The sequence below is a fragment of the Bombina bombina genome, chromosome 6 (assembly GCF_027579735.1).
Source record: "Bombina bombina isolate aBomBom1 chromosome 6, aBomBom1.pri, whole genome shotgun sequence".
NCBI lineage: Eukaryota > Metazoa > Chordata > Amphibia > Anura > Bombinatoridae > Bombina > Bombina bombina.
In genome coordinates, this window is record NC_069504.1 from 562,890,111 (window position 1) to 562,908,101 (window position 17,991).

Consider the following 17,991-nt stretch of genomic DNA (forward strand, 5'->3'; position numbering starts at 1 on the left):
ACACCCATAAACTACCTATGTACCCCTAAACCGAGGTCCCCCCACATCGCCGCCACTCGATTAAATTTTTTTAACCCCTAATCTGCCGACCGCCACCTACGTTATACTTATGTACCCCTAATCTGCTGCCCCTAACACCGCCGACCCCTATATTATATTTATTAACCCCTAAACTGCCCCCCACAACGTCGCCGCCAGCTACCTACAATAATTAACCCCTAATCTGCCGACCGCAAAGAGCCGCCACCTACATTATAGCTATGTACCCCTAACCTGCTGCCCCTAACACCGCCGACCCCTATATTATATTTATTAACCCCTAATCTGCCCCCCTCAACGTTGCCTCCACCTGCCTACACTTATTAACCCCTAATCTGCCGAGCGGATCTCACCGCTACTATAATAAAGTTATTAACCCCTAATCCGCCTCACTCCCGCCTCAATAACCCTATAATAAATAGTATTAACCCCTAATCTGCCCTCCCTAACATCGCCGACACCTAACTTAAATTATTAACCCCTAATCTGCCGACCGAATCTCGCCGCTATTCTAATAAATGGATTAACCCCTAAAGCTAAGTCTAACCCTAACACTAACACCCCCCTAACTTAAATATAATTTAAATCTAACGAAATAAATTAACTCTTATTAAATAAATTATTCCTATTTAAAGCTAAATACTTACCTGTAAAATAAATCCTAATATAGCTACAATATAAATTATAATTATATTGTAGCTATTTTAGGATTAATATTTATTTTACAGGCAACTATGTAATTATTTTAACCAGGTACAATAGCTATTAAATAGTTATTAACTATTTAATAGCTACCTAGTTAAAATAATTACAAAATTACCTGTAAAATAAATCCTAACCTAAGTTACAATTAAACCTAACACTACACTATCAATAAATTAATTAAATAAATTACCTACAATTACCTACAATTAAACCTAACACTACACTATCAATACATTAATTAAATACAATATCTACAAATAAATACAATGAAATAAACTAACTAAAGTACAAAAAATAAAAAAGAACTAAGTTACAAAAAATAAAAAAATATTTACAAACATCAGAAAAATATTACAACAATTTTAAACTAATTACACCTACTCTAAGCCCCCTAATAAAATAACAAAGACCCCCAAAATAAAAAAATGCCCTACCCTATTCTAAATTACTAAAGTTCAAAGCTCTTTTACCTTACCAGCCCTGATCGGAACAGCCAATAGAATGCGAGCTCAATCTGATTGGCTGATTGAATCAGCCAATCGGATTGAACTTGATTCTGATTGGCTGATTCCATCAGCCAATCAGAATTTTCCTACCTTAATTCCGATTGGCTGATAGAATCCTATCAGCCAATCGGAATTCGAGGGACGCCATCTTGGATGACGTCCCTTAAAGGAACTGTCATTCGTCGGGAAGTCGTCGTCGGAAGAAGATGGGTCCGCGGTGGAGGTCTTCAAGATGGAGCCGGTCCTCATCGGATGAAGATAGAAGATGCCGCTTGGAAGATGGTTGCCGGTCCGGATCTACTCTTCTTCCCGGATAGGATGAAGACTTTGGACCCTCTTCTGGACTTCTTCAGCCGTCGGATGATGGATGTCTAGCCCCCGCTTGGGCTTAGATGAAGATTTCGGAGCCTGGAACGATCGGTGATACCTGGCATGGTGAAGACAAGGTAGGAAGATCTTCAGGGGCTTAGTGTTAGGTTTATTTAAGGGGGGTTTGGGTTAGATTAGGGGTATGTGGGTGGTGGGTTGTAATGTTGGGGGGGGGGTATTGTATGTTTTTTTTTACAGGCAAAAGAGCTGAATTCTTTGGGGCATGCCCCGCAAAGGGCCCTGTTCAGGGCTGGTAAGGTAAAAGAGCTTTGAACTTTAGTAATTTAGAATAGGGTAGGGCATTTTTTTTATTTTGGGGGTCTTTGTTATTTTATTAGGGGGCTTAGAGTAGGTGTAATTAGTTTAAAATTGTTGTAATATTTTTCTGATGTTTGTAAATATTTTTTTATTTTTTGTAACTTAGTTCTTTTTTATTTTTTGTACTTTAGTTAGTTTATTTCATTGTATTTATTTGTAGATATTGTATTTAATTAATGTATTGATAGTGTAGTGTTAGGTTTAATTGTAGGTAATTGTAGGTATTTTATTTAATTAATTTATTGATAGTATAGTGTTAGGTTTAATTGTAACTTAGGTTAGGATTTATTTTACAGGTAATTTTGTAATTATTTTAACTAGGTAGCTATTAAATAGTTAATAACTATTTAATAGCTATTGTACCTGGTTAAAATAATTACAAAGTTGCCTGTAAAATAAATATTAATCCTAAAATAGCTACAATATAATTATAATTTATATTGTAGCTATATTAGGATTTATTTTACAGGTAAGTATTTAGCTTTAAATAGGAATAATTTATTTAATAAGAGTTAATTTATTTCGTTAGATTTAAATTATATTTAAGTTAGGGGGGGTGTTAGTGTTAGGGCTAGACTTAGCTTTAGGGGTTAATCCATTTATTAGAATAGCGGCGAGATTCGGTCGGCAGATTAGGGGTTAATAATTGAAGTTAGGTGTCGGCGATGTTAGGGAGGGCAGATTAGGGGTTAATACTATTTATTATAGGGTTATTGAGGCGGGAGTGAGGCGGATTAGGGGTTAATAACTTTATTATAGTAGCGGTGAGATCCGCTCGGCAGATTAGGGGTTAATAAGTGTAGGCAGGTGGAGGCGACGTTGAGGGGGCAGATTAGGGGTTAATAAATATAATATAGGGGTTGGCGGTGTTAGGGGCAGCAGGTTAGGGGTACATAGCTATAATGTAGGTGGCGGCTCTTTGCGGTCAGCAGATTAGGGGTTAATTATTGTAGGTAGCTGGCGGCGACGTTGTGGGGGGCAGTTTAGGGGTTAATAAATATAATATAGGGGTCGGCGGTGTTAGGGGCAGCAGATTAGGGGTACATAGCTATAATTTAGGTGGCGGCTCTTTGCGGTCGGCAGATTAGGGGTTAATTATTGTAGGTATCTGGCGGCGACGTTGTGGGGGGCAGGTTAGGTTAATAAATATAATATAGGGGTCGGCGATGTTAGGGCAGCAGATTAGGGGTACATAGGGATAATGTAAGTAGCGGCGGTGTACGGAGCGGCAGATTAGGGGTTAATAATAATATGCAGGGGTCAGCGATAGCGGGGGCGGCAGATTAGGGGTTAATAAGTGTAAGGTTAGGGGTGTTTAGACTCAGGGTACATGTTAGGGTGTTAGGTGCAGACGTAGGAAGTGTTTCCCCATAGCAAACAATGGGGCTGCGTTAGGAGCTGAACGCGGCTTTTTTGCAGGTGTTAGGTTTTTTTTTCAGCTCAAACAGCCCCATTGTTTTCTATGGGGAAATCGTGCACAAGCACGTTTTTTAAGCTGGCCGCTTCCGTAAGCAACTCTGGTATCGAGAGTTGCAGTGGCGTTAAATATGCCTGTACGCTCCCTTTTTGGAGCCTAACGCAGCCATTCTGTGGACTCTCAATACCAGAGTTATTTTAAAGGTGCGGCCAGAAAAAAGCCAGCGTTAGCTTCGCGGGTCGTTACCGACAAAACTCTAAATTTAGCCGTAAATATATACAATAGAATTACAGGGGTCTGAGGAACCCCTTACTTGAAGCAAAGTTTTAAAGCTAGATTGCAAATGCAATAATTCTACAAACATGTATAGCTATGTAGAGATGGCAGCTAAAATGCCACCTTATCTTTTAAAACAGGTGAGCCAAAAACGTGGATCAGGCTGAGACAATAGTAATATGGGCTTATGTTAAGAGAAATATATAAATTTGCACAAGTACTGTATATACTGCAGTACTAAAGTGGCCTCCAATAAAAGTGTGTTTCAGCACAAGACTAGTGGTCCCTGTGTTAAATGAAGATCGATATCGCGTGCCAGCACAGACTTTCCTTTGTTTAGCATAGGCATGAGTAGATTACACTGACAAACATCACAAAACATTAAATAAAGTGTGGGCACCTTTGTATTAGACCTAGTGTGATCCAATCTCAATATGAAACATTTGCTAATTCATTATCATGTGTGGGAAAACAATCTTCTTTTGGACAGACTTGTTTTCTTAATACCAACCTTGTTAAGGGATATCAAAACAATCAGTGCCATTTTTAATTTAACCTCTTTTTGTGATAGCCAAAAAATGAATGGTATGCTAAGTATGACACAGAACAGTTAAATATTAACTGCTACAAAGTGTCTTGAGTTGTTATTTCATAATGACCATTTGGCTAAAATATGCACTGTTTAAACAGATTAACTTTTCTTTTCATGTTTTCAAAAGCTTGCATGATTCAGAGAGACACTTTTAAATTCACTTCTGTTATTAAATTTACTTAATCACTTTCATTTTTCACTACTGGAAGCTAGCTGGTGATTGGTGGCTGCACGCATTTATCTCTTGTCGTTGGCTCAACGGATGTTTTCAGCTATCTCCCAAAAGTGCATTGCTGCTCTAGAGTTGGCATTAACTAGAAGCGGATGCAGCTTATGGGTCTTGGTGCTCCAAGCTTGCTTGAAACGCTAGTTAAGTAGCTACGGTTTTAAGACCGCAGCTACTTAGCCTCTCCTCCATCTCAAGGGTAGCAGAGTTAAATCATCCTGATCAGATTTTGATAATTCCAGCAAGTGATATGGCAGCACACCAAAAGTTACAATTTCAAAATGTATTAGAACATCTCCATAAGACAAAAAGAACAACAACGTTTTGGGTGTTAACCCTTAATCATGAGGACATAGGTGTGGGGTCTTCTATGGCGTTTGTACCCTGCATACACACAGGTGCTGGAAAATCACGTTTATTTCAATTTTGATAATTGACAGCTGAGCGAGAGCAGCTGCTTGTTACAAGATAAATGCGGGCAGCAAATACTGCCCCCTTGCCGCGATACCGGGGACACAGGTTCTCAGGACTTGTCTGCTCGGGAAATGATAAATGGAGCCCTATGGTTTTAATCCCTTTGTAGGTAAGGACAGTTCCTACAGATCAATTGGGGGATCAATGGAATAAAAATCAGAACAGTGCTATCTGCTTAGAAAAAGGATAATACATTAAAACAAAAACAAATGTAATACACTATAAAGAAGCTGGGGGCTTGTGACAGATACAGTACCTTTTTTGTTTCAAAGACTTATTTAGTTGCTCCCAAATCTCTGTAAGGACATGAAAGGAATGTATAACTAAGCAGCTCTTTCTTTAATACTGTTTCAAATATGCACAGCCATCAGCCAAGGACTGCTTAGCCCTACGGTTTGGAAACAACATTCTTGAATTTATTTTTTACTATCACAAAGACACAGTGGTGTACTGTTCAGCTTGTCACATGATCCTTTCAGTCTGTTAGGAAAGGGTTGCATTTTTATTTGGCAGTGTGATGACATATATGATCTTCAGGGTAAAAAATAACTAAAAATGACGTTCAACATATCCTGACATTTGCATGAAATTTTATTTTCTTTATCATAAAGTTGTTTGTTGAAAATAAGATCTACCTTAATAAAAGTTTTTAGTTTTTTTTATCAACTGGAGAATTCAGCTGCATCGAAATCTGCAAAGCAGCTTCTAGCTGAAAACTATTACCTTCATAGAACAACATTCCCACTGTTATGGATACCAGCATCACAAAAACACATTCAAAACCTTGAAAAAACAAAAAATAAACCTTTTTTTAAAGTTGAAGAGAAATAAAATCAAAATCAAAACAAGACAACCTCATCCCCTTTGGCACAGCCACAACCAACCACAAATGCAACAGGCAACTTCTTATGCAGAGTTGAGGTTTAGATTAAAAAACCTGAACCGCTCCTCAAGAATACCTGGGAATACCCATGGTCATTGCCTAGTTGGCATCTGCAAGACACATTTCATTCTATTCAGTTACTACTTTACCATAACAAAACAGACGTGCAAAAATGTGTTTCCTAAAAGATGTGATTGTAGTTATTTTTTTTATGTGTTGCATACCAGGTGTATTAGCGCTATTGCACACTAACATTGCTCAAATTTAATCAATAGCGCTTTTATTCTTCGCACTTATATTAAGTTACGTTAAAAGTAATATATCAGTGCTCCAGCGAAAGTCTAGTGCACACTAACATCATAATAGACATTCTAGGGGGCATAATAGACTTCTAGGAGGCATGCTGAAAAACTCATGTTGGCTATTGCTTGAGCACTAAGCCGAATGGGCACTAAAAGAAGGTCATATAGTGGAGTTGTTAACTTCTAAACTATAATTTTATATTGCAATACAAGTTTAAAACACCCCACACACATATATACATTCATACTGTATGTACACAAACACACACACACACACACACACACACACATATATATATATATATATATATATATATACACACATACAGTATATGTATGTATAAATACACACACATACATATAATCCATTGAGCCTTTTCCAGTCCAGAACCTGATCATATACTATATCCCTTTAATCCCTGAAAGGCCAGAAATTTCAGAGAAAAAGACCAGAGTATTTTTAGAATTTTTGCTATCACTCAATTTAAACAGAAAAAGAGCCTTGTTTTTTTATTTGCCTATCAAAACTATATATATATATATATATATATATATATATATATATATATATACATACATATTTATATTTAGTAGACAACCCAAGGTATTTATCTAGGTCCCTTTTGGTATATTTCATGCCATTGCTTCGTTGCATAATGAGATCTTATTTAAAAGATTTGTTAACTTTGGGGTTCTCACTAAAATTATTTACATACCGCATATGTAGTCAAAACAAATGGTTGTAAAATCTTCTCTGGGATATCCTTTGTATTGCTTTTTGGCAATTAGAAGGCCGCTAATTGCAGCTGTGCGCCAAACTTCTGAAATTCCGGCAGTGACGGGGTAATCAGATAGCTTGCAAGGTTACGTTTAGCGGTAGTGTAGAGATTACCCTCTCAGTTGACACCCCCCACCCCCTGATCCCTCCCAAAAAGCTCTTTTCCCTCCCTCTACCCCTAATGGTCACCACCATCTTAGGTACTGGCACACAGTCTGCCAATTATAAAGTTTTAAGCAAAAAAAAATAAAAAATTATGCAGCGTAAGATCCTCCCTTAACCTCCAACCTCCCTGATTCATCCCAAACAGCTCTCTAACCCTCCCCCTCTAACTAGTGTCCACCAGCTTATGTACTGGCAGCTGTCTGCCAGTACCCAGTTTTTATATATTTTTACTTATTTATTCCACCTCCTCCCTCCAATCGATAGTTTAGTAGGGCCCTAAATATAGGCTTACCATAATTTTTAGAGGTGAAACTGGGACCATCTGGAGTGGTGCCAGTGGGGTGTGGTCAAAGGGGCATGGTGATTGTCGACCGGAACTGATTTTCCAGAGAGGGTTGCTATACAGAGACAGATATGGTAAATAGCCCTATAATTAGTAACTAACCTTTGTGATCACTGCCTATCACAAAGGGCAGTTTTTGCTAAGCAGCTCCTCAGAATGCGTTCTATCTGCACAAGCTTATTATTACACAGCATTGTACCATATAATATGCCAGACGGGAAATGTCCCCATTACAGAGCAGCACCCAATGCACATATTACAGAGGTAATGTGTAACTTACAACAGGCACTTACCTAGTACAGACTCCGCATACATGTGAACACTTAACCCGGAAGTGATCTGCTAAGGCAAAGGTCATATAACAAGATGGCGGTGCTCTGTCATTGTTGCTATGGAAACGACTAAGCATACAGTGGAAATGTTTTCTAATGTTCACATAGCTTTATTGTAAACATAACACACCCCTGTGCTGTACACACAGGATAAATAATGTTACATATATAGCTATTTATACAGTGTCTGCTACTGAGTGCATGTAGCTGCTGCTATAGCAATGCCTGCTCAGTGACCAGCAGTAGCCCTTTTCTTGCAGCCTTATGCCCACTATGTGACTGCAAAGCCATGTGTGCCAGAAAAATACCCTGCCCCTGGCACTGCTGGTGTTAATGCGTCACCTGGGGCGGACTGTTAGTGTCTTGCTACCATGGCAACTGCATGTCCCATAGTGCTGTGTACTTCACATGCTGCCTACCCTCGCGCTTGCCGCAGATCATATGACTGATGTCACTCACTCGCTATTCAGGCAGTCAGTAAGGCACATGGACACGGACACCTGGCAAACTGGGACAGAATGAACAATTGGGTGGGACACTGAGACAGCACCTCCAAACAGGGACAATCCCAGTCAAACTGGGACTTCTGGTAAGCCTACCTAAATATATTTTCTGTAGTGTAGATGGCTCCTCCCTCTATTAAACCCTTCTCTGCAGTGTAAAAGTTCCGCTCACTCCCTCCCACCTCCTCCCGTCCCAGTCCAGCACACCCGCCTCCCTCCCGACCCTCCTACACCAACTGTCAGGACCACCATACCTGATGCAGAGAGGGACACAAAGTGTGTCTCTCTGCATCTGAAATCTACTGCACTACTATTTAGTGGCATATGCAGAAATAATCTGATCTTGCCGCAGTCAGCGAGATTGCGACAGAAAGAACCCAGTACAGCACTGGTCCATAAGGGCTAAACCATCAGCTTCATACCCTGTACAGCGCTGGTCGTTAAGGGGTTAAATCACTGTTAAAACATTTATTTCAATTATAAATCTTTATTTTACATTTATTATGTATAAATATGAGTGAAATATATTACACATGTGTTTAATGTTCTGAATTATTTCAGGTCTCCAAGAGCGCTAAATTTTCCAGCACTATTTTGTGTTGTGCTCAACACTTACCACTTGTAATATGAGCGATAATAGCACATCCTACTTTAAAAAAATGTCAGCCACATTGAGATTCTCTGTTAAACCTTTTGTAATACCAGATTGTACACTAGCCTTAACGCAAGCTTGCGATAAGGATAATGCACCCTGCACTATTGGTTTGCTCCACTTGTAAACTGGGCCTACATATGTTAATGCCAACTGGTGATAGGTTGGTAAAAAGAGCCTCAATTAATTTCAAACATGATTGCGTAAACAAGATCCCTTTAGCGGCCTAACGTGCTTCTATAAATCTAGCCCAATATCTTGTGTTTAGTAGATGCTGTAAATTAATAAATCATTTTAGCAGTATTTTGTCCGATTACATTGTTATACAAAACATTTCAATATTATTTGAGTATTAACATTTAATAATAGAAAAATATTCCTTGACTTCAGAGTAATTTGAAAATATCTGAGGCATTTATGTCTCAATGAGGAAAACAAACAGAAATGTAATTCTTAAAGAACTATGCGGTGAAGTATCACAGTAGTGTTAGCTATTTTTTTCTTCATTAAAGAGACTCCAAGTGCACTGCAATTATTTCTATCTACATGAAAAAGCAGAAGTTAAACTTAGCAAATATGTTTTTTTTTCTTTGCATTAAAAAGAAAATTAATAAAACATTTTTATTAAATTTAAAGTGAAACTAAAAGGAAGTGCAATGAATACCTAGGTTGCTCATTGGCTGACAGAGATAACTTCCTCAGAACAAGTTGGTTTATTCTGCCCAGACATATGTATATTACTGTGGTACATTTTGAAATACTCTTTTTCAGACCAAACTAATGAAATATTTAGATATTATGCCCATTAAAATAATTTGTTTGTAACCTTTAGTCAGTATCATGATCCACGTTTAGCTTTGAGATTGTTTATATGTAGATAAAGCTAATGACAATACTTTATTCAGCCATTTATAGTGTTTAATAAAATGAGAATACATCACACGCCATACAATCCTGTTAAATCACATTCCATATATGAAAGTAGTATTTAAACATCTCTGGCTTCCTGAGATTTTGTTCATAACAAGTTGTGTTACTTACCTGTGGCATGTGGTTCTTGCAAGACTGGTCACACCCTAAAATGCCTTTGCCTAGCATTATCCAGCAGCTAATTGTACATACTGTCCAAGCCTCTATAGAATATACTGTAGCTCAGTGTTTGTCACTCTTTTTATAGCAAATGCCCCATCAGACTTAAATGTTTGCCCTAAGTACCCCAACTGTAACCCATAAGTATTATGAGATTGAGGTTACGAATATAAGACGTGGGTGCTTATCCGAGAATGTAACAAACTGATAACAGATATATTTTTTTGTTTTCAGGAATTTATTTTAAAATCGAGTTTTACGGAATGCAAATACAGCAAATCTACATTTCTGCATCTTGCTTTACAACACGTGCAGCCTATGGGGGTCATTTCATTGTTGTATACAGGGTGTAGAACACTTAAACTGGCAGATTTCATCATGGCATATGTTAGCCCTAAATTTGGCATGCCTTTGTGATATACACTTTACTTGGCACTTTCCTTGTCACAAAAAAGGGACATTCCAGCTGAAATTGCAATCCACATGTATGCATTTCAGATTTGAATACAAACATTTTTATAATACAGATGTATTAGCAAAAAAGCTTCTAATAAAAGCTATAGTTGTTTCAAAAGTGTATTTAAGTATGCACCGTGCACCAGCATTTTAAACACAGCACTTGCTCGGACAGCCTAGGTGTTTGTATCATCTGGTAATGACTACATTTGTTAATTGTTGTCATGATTACAAGCCCCACTGGAGCTCTGAGCTGCTGCAGTGTTTAAAATGCTGATGCACTGAGAATATTTATATATGCCTCACATGCACGTGCAGAGAAAATGTTAACACTAAAACAGTGATAACTTTTACTAGAAGCATGTTTGCCAATACACGTATATATTACAAATATGTTTCTAATGAAAGATGTAATTAATATATGTGCATTTAAATTCTGAATAGAATCTCCCTTTAATATCAATGTTTTTAAACTCCATTCTACAAATGTCAGTCAGTGGGGTATATTTATTATAGTGCGGACGGACATGATACGATGTAGCGTATCATGTCCGCCGCACATCGATAAATGCCGACAGCGTTTATCATTGCACCAGCAGTTCTTGTGAACTGCTGGTGCATTACTGCCCCCTGCAGATTCGCTGCCAATCAGCCTCTAGCAGGGGGTGTCAATCAACCCGATCGTATTAGATGGGGTTGATTTCTGTCCGTTGCCTGAGAGCAGGGGGACAGGTTATGAAGCAGTGGCCTTTAGACCACTGCTTTATAACTTTTGTTTACAGGGAGCCTGAAGGCTTGCAAGAAACAAGGGGCATCAAGCTCAATACAGAACTTGCTAAATTGACCCCAGTGAGTGAGTGAGCAGTTGAACAAGTCAGGTAGGCTGACCTGTTAGCAGTGCTTAAAGGGACACTGTACCCAAAATTTTTCTTTTGTGATTCAGATAGAGCATGCAATTTTAAGCAACTTTCTAATTTACTCCTATTATCAATTTTTCTTCATTCTCTTGCTATCATTATTTGAAAAAGAAGGCATCTAAGTTTTTTTGGTTTCAGTACTCTGGACAGCACTTTTTTATTGGTGGATGAATTTATCCACCAATCAGCAAGGACAACACAGGTTGTTCACCAAAAATGGGCCGGCATCTAAACTTATATTCTTGCATTTCAAATAAAGATACCAAGAGAATGAAAAAAATTTGATAATAGGAGTAAATTAGAAAGTTGCTTAAAATTTCATGCTCAATCTGAATCACAAAAGAATATTTTTGGGTACAGTGTCCCTTTAAGGGTAGAATTGAAAAACAAATTTCTGTAACATATTGAATGTTTATCTTGCTTGAATCAGGGCAAATAATAATGAAAGGGTAGGATTGTCCAAATCAAATATAATGAACTCTTCTCAGCTGCTTGACCGAGTACACAGCCCCTTTAATGCAGGAGGCTTGACCCCTGTAAATAACGTAGACATATTAACAAAATCATAGCATTTACATGTGGCTCGTTTTAAGTAGAGAATGTTTGGAGAAATAAACTAACAAAAAACATTTTTCTAATGAACATAATCTGATGTATGTTTTCTCTAGGGCAATATTTGTCGGCTCCGTCTCACTTTGCCTGCTGATGGAACTCAAGGACAAGGTCACAAACTTGAAGCCAAGAATGAAAAACCACTCCAGGTAAGAAAATAATAATAATTTAGGTAGATTAAGTAAATGTAAATAGAGATGAACTCATCTGTCTAAATTACTGTTTGCAGAAGTTTCATTTACTTATGCTGCAAAACCCCATCAACATACAGCATATGCAATGTAAGCACATTTATTACAATCCAGTTATCAGATGTTAGTTAAATGGATAGTTAAATGCCATCTACAATTATGTTAAACTTGTAAATACACTGCAGTATACCATGCAATTACAATTAAAAAGGTTTTTAAATAATTGATATAGTATAAATAGCAATCTAATATTTTTTTAGAATGTTTTTTTGCAGGAGTCTATATTTAATTTATCTAATTTAGATAAACTTTAAATTAGATACATTTTTTTATAGCACAGATGAGACTAACCTACTTAAAAGGGCAGTAAATGCATTGAAATTTGAATATAAAAGGTTTAATTATACATAGTAAACTGACTTTGCAATATACTTTTATTATTTATTTTGCACCATTTTCGTGTAATTTAGCTCTGAAAATTGAGGAATTTTTTTCATTCTCGGAACCGAAAAACACTCTGCAGGCTCTCAAGGCTAACCCAGCTACATATATTTTCCTAAATTGTTTTAACATAAAAGACTGCAAAACAATGCACTTTATACACACAATATGGCTGCGGCTAGCCTTGTCAGCTGCAAATTTAAGTCCCAATTGGATTTTAAAATGAGGCAAGTGTTGTGTGGAATTTGACTATTAAAAATAATTGCAGTAAACAAGATGTCACATTGCTTTGAAATGTTTAGACTTGGCTGTCATGCTAATATATAGCAAGGCAACACAAATATCTTGTAATTGCAAGATATTTTACTGTCCAGTTAACTAGGGCTGTACAGCCTTTAAGAATTTTGCTAATGGAGTCTGGTTTAAATATCCTCTGTTCTTGATACTGTTATCTATAATATGGAGCAGAAACTGCTTCTTTAGTCTCTCCATCATCTCAGAGGTGGCAGGATAAGTCCCCCCCACACTTGTTCAAATGGGGTGATTGCTATGCCTTGCTCTCACGCAATTTGTTGCTTTCGCACTTTTTTAGGGAAAAACACATCAGTTATAAAAGTACCTTAGTGCCTAAATCTATTACTGAAATTTTTTAACTCTTGACTAAAGGTAGCCTTTTTTTATAGTGCTGGTAAATTTACCTTCACTTTATGATATACAGTATATATCTGCACAACTTTCCTCCACTAATAATAATGTTACCAAAAGCAAGTCTGATACAAATTGACATTAGTTTCATTTTTTGCACTGGTCTAGGTATTTTCCTCTTATACATATTTCTTCCTGTAAAATATGTACCCATTTTTGCATATGTTTTTGTTATTGTTGGCCTATTGTGCTTGTTAACAATAAGGAACTAGTGCAAAGAGAATGGAAGCCAGAAAAACTCTTTTTGCTCAGGAACAAAATGTGCAAACAATAAAAAGCTAATACTGAGGAGTAAATGTTCTGAAAATTAGGCTTTGATTACTATATAAAGCTAAAGAGTTATTAAACAGTTTGAGATTACAATATAAAATGTTTAATTATTTTTAGTAATAAATACTTTGCATTTTACTTTTATTATTTATTTTGTCCAAATTGTATGTAATTTAACTATCAAAATATAAAAACATGTGTTTCTCAAATTCCATTGAGTTTATATAAGTAATAGATCTGCCATCTAGAAATCTAGGAGAAAGATATGAGACGTAGATTTTAGCATGGTGGTACCCATTACTCTATAGAAACTCAGTGGAATTGATGGGAGCAGACCTTTTCAATTATATCTTCAAAATGTAAACAAGTAATATAATATAATTTACAAATATATATATATATATATATATATATATATATATATATATATATATATATATATATATATATATATACATACATACACACACACAATTATATGCTTTAAATACACAGTTATATCTTACTTTTATTTACTATTCAATAATCCATTTAATGGCTAATATTTAAGCAATGTTGTTACACTTGTAGTAACTGGATTGAGACATGTTTCGATATTAATAATAACAAAATGTTGTCCTTTTTTTGTTAAACATATAAGGAAAAGTATTTACAACTTGTTTGTGCATGTCAGTAACACCTGAGTTACAAATATCATAGAGAAATACTAGTAATTATTGGAAGGTTGCCAACACAAGCATGGACACATGAAGGGTTTATTTTGGTTTTAAATGAAAATACTGCTCATCACTTTTCAAGTGATTCATTGTGGGCAGAATATTCTGCATCTCAAATAATTTAAACATGTGTCCCACTAGAATTTCATGTGGTGCTGGGTAACTTAACATGCCCTGTGATTGTCTTCATTAGCTTAAACTAAACTCAATAGTTAAAGCATACAGTAATAATATAACTAAGCAGGGGTAAAGTGCTAAACACAAATTGTGGGAGATCACCAAGATTTCTACTCCCCCAGTAAATGTCATCTCTCACTTAAAGGGGCAGTCTACACCAGAATTGTTATTGTTTAAAAAGATAGATAATACCTTTATTTCCCATTCCCAAATTTTGCATAACCAACACAGTTATATTAATATACTTTTTACCTCTGTGATTATCTTGTATTTAAGTCTTTGCAGAAAGCCCCCTTTTTTTCAGTTCTTTTGACAGACTTGCATTTTAGCCAATCAGTGCTAACTCCTATGTAACTCCACAGGCGTGTGCACAATGTTATTTATATGGCACACATGAACTAACGCTGTCTAGCTGTGAAAGACTGACAAAATGCATTCAGATAAGAGGCGGCCTTCAACCCTACCTAGGTTTAGCTTTCAATTAATACCAAGAGAACAAAGCAAAATTGATGATAATAGTAAATTGGAAACTTGTTTAAAATTACATACCCTATCTGAATCATTTGACTAGACTGTTCCTTTAACCCACTACACTCAAATGTAATATTACTTTGTAATCTATCTATCTATCTATCTATCTATCTATCTATCTATCTATCTATCTATCTATCTATCTATCTATCTGTCTGTCTATCTATCTATCTATCTATCTATCTATCTATCTATCTATCTATCTATCTATCTATCATATTATAAAATCCTTAAATATCTTTAATTCAGCCATTGTGCGGGCAAATATAGAGAGATTGCCATTCCCAAACATATTGCTCAAGCCCTGGAAAGTTTGCAAAATGGTGCCCCATAAACACACACACACACTTGGAGATTAGCATGGAGGCTACAATATATACGCAATAAAAAAAATGAAATAAGTATAAATGCACATTTGAAATTCACTGTTCTGTACAATAACATTTACATGTATTACTGATCATGTCCCAGTTCATTATCCATTTCAATTGTTTTGAAACTCATAGATGCACTAACACCATTCAAACTAGTTAAAACAGCATGACAATACTTCAGAGGAACAGCTGACCTAGACCCGAAAATTGTATCAATAAGTGCATCCAAATATCCTTCAAAAGAGCATTAACTTAATAAATAAAGCTATAGCGATACCAAAATGCACTTACACAAACAAGCAAAGGCACTGCAGTAGTCAGAGCAGAGAAGCATTCCAGGGCTAGCAGATGTGACTGAGAACACTGATATTACCCTGAGTTAAACTGGGTAAGGTTAGATTAAAGACATCACAATCCAACTGATCAGTGATTAAAGGCTGCATCTATTCCTTACATACCACTTTCTCTTGTTCCTACAACAATGTGCCAATGTAGAAAGACATGTAGGGACCAGCCAGTCTGTCCAAATCAGACTACCAAGAAGCCATAATAAGCCCTGATAGAGTTAAGGGTTGAATGACCCTTGAAGAAGTGAGCATGCTCTACTGTGAAGGGTGAAAGACATTTTTTTTTCATGAGCACAAACAAAACAAAAAGTGACAGCCTGCATTTTGTTATTCCAAATACATAGAAAAAGTATCAGCAGCACATAAATAGACCAGAGGATATTTAGTACTATGTGAAAGGGACACTCAAGAAAAAATTTAACTTTCATGATTCAAATAGAGCAGGCAATTTTAAACAATTTTCCAAATTACTTGTGTTTACAAAATGTGCAGTCTTTTTTTGTATTTAGTCTTTTTGAGTCACCAGCTTCTACTGAGCATGTGCAAGAATTCACAGAATATATGTATATGCATTTGTGATTGGCTGATGGCTGTCACATGATACAGGGGGAGTGGAAATAGACATAACTTTAACATTTGTCAAAAATTTTTTACTAATCATTTGAAGTTCAGACATGGGGGTCGATTTATGAGGCAGCGGATGCTGCTTCCAATCCACTCTGCTTCAGGCCTGCTTGAAGTGGAAGTTAAGAAGCAGCGGTCGTAAGACCGCTGCTCCTTAACTCATCCACCACCTCTGAGGTGGGGGACAGCAATCAGCCCGATTGGATACGATCGGGTTAATTGACACCCCCTGCTAGTGGCCGAATGGCCGCAAATGTGCAGGGAGCGGCATCTGCTATGTATCAAACATTTGTTTATTGCGCAGATCTACTGTATTTACAGGTCCTATAAGTACTAACACATAGGAAAAAGTGTGGTGACTGCAGATCATTTCCAGGACACCGCTTTATTTCTAGATGGCATATTTTGCACACACAAAGGTTAAGGCTACTACCAATGCTTAGAATGTTGTGAAATAGTTTCCAAATATTACTCTTCAGAACAAAAAAGGCTTGCATCAACATATCAAGTAATTCATCTGCTGGACTGCAATTTTACATATATAAACATAAGTATATTAAACTGCATCATGTGAATCTGTAAAAGGGTATACAAACATACAATTTAAAAAAAAAAAAATTTTTTTAGAAATAAATCATTGCCATTTTTATTTAAAATAAACCCTTTATAAGTGCTAACACTCATCACAGAATGAAAAGGATTAATCATCAAAAGTATGACTATATAGCCTCTATAAACTTAAAATATTCTACGCTTTTATTGAAATAAAGTTTGTCTGCCTTACAAGTTTTAACAATATTTGACATAATTTGGAATTCTGCAAACCCTAGAAGAGTAACTAACAAGAGGTCTACTTATATTTCACTAATAAGAAAACAACACTTTAAGGTGTTTAAATGATGTAACAACATGATTAAACGAAGGATCATTCTCGTTTGACTGTAAATCTAAACCAGGTGTGCAGTTACCCCACCTTCTTGCTATTAATGAAGTGTAAATAATAGATAAAGCAGAAGAGTTGTAATTACAAATGGTTTGTAGCTATAGCAGTTGTATGTGATATCTTATTGTGGACCAACATACTTGTTTTCTTTTGACATACATATCTTTCTAAACACTAAGAATTCTCATTCAGTTAACACAAAGCAGTAATACGTAGGTGTGGTAAGAGTCTGTGAATATATGAGGTTTTAGTGATCATTTACAGCTATAAAACTGTAAGTATAATGATAAAGTGAAGCAGGGAGTTGTACGGCTAGGTGCAACACCAAAGTTCTATACTAGGTAGTGGGAGGAAGTTATTACACAGGTCATGAGGATAAAGTAAAGCAGGGAGTTGTACGGCTAGGTACAACACCAAAGTTCTATACCAGATAGGAAGCGATTACACGTATCATGAGGAAATGCTGTTGAATAACACAAAAGCCTTGGTTAAGAAAGTATTCAGAGCCAGATATTGAGGTGTGCAGTGCTATAGAACAATTTTTTAGACAAGGATTATTTTGGATTTTTATTTCAATCAAAAGTCAGTTTAGTGTTTGTGCAAACATGACGCTCAGTCGCACTTTCAGAGGCTCCTGACCAATTTTGCTCAAACCTTCGAGCTACACCAGATATTTTTAACTATCACTAGAATTCCTAGTTATAGATTATGTAGTAAT

At 36.4% G+C, this 17,991-nt stretch overlaps 1 protein-coding gene across 2 annotated transcripts in view; it reads left to right on the forward strand.

Annotated features, from left to right (window-relative positions):
* Window positions 1-17,991, forward strand: part of MYZAP (myocardial zonula adherens protein) — a 254,337-nt gene that overhangs the window by 65,554 nt on the left and 170,792 nt on the right. For both annotated transcript variants that reach the window (XM_053717520.1, XM_053717519.1), the window contains exon 2: window positions 12,011-12,103. In XM_053717520.1, coding sequence (XP_053573495.1) covers window positions 12,011-12,103 — 93 coding nt within the window. The remainder of the gene's footprint in view (window positions 1-12,010; window positions 12,104-17,991) is intronic.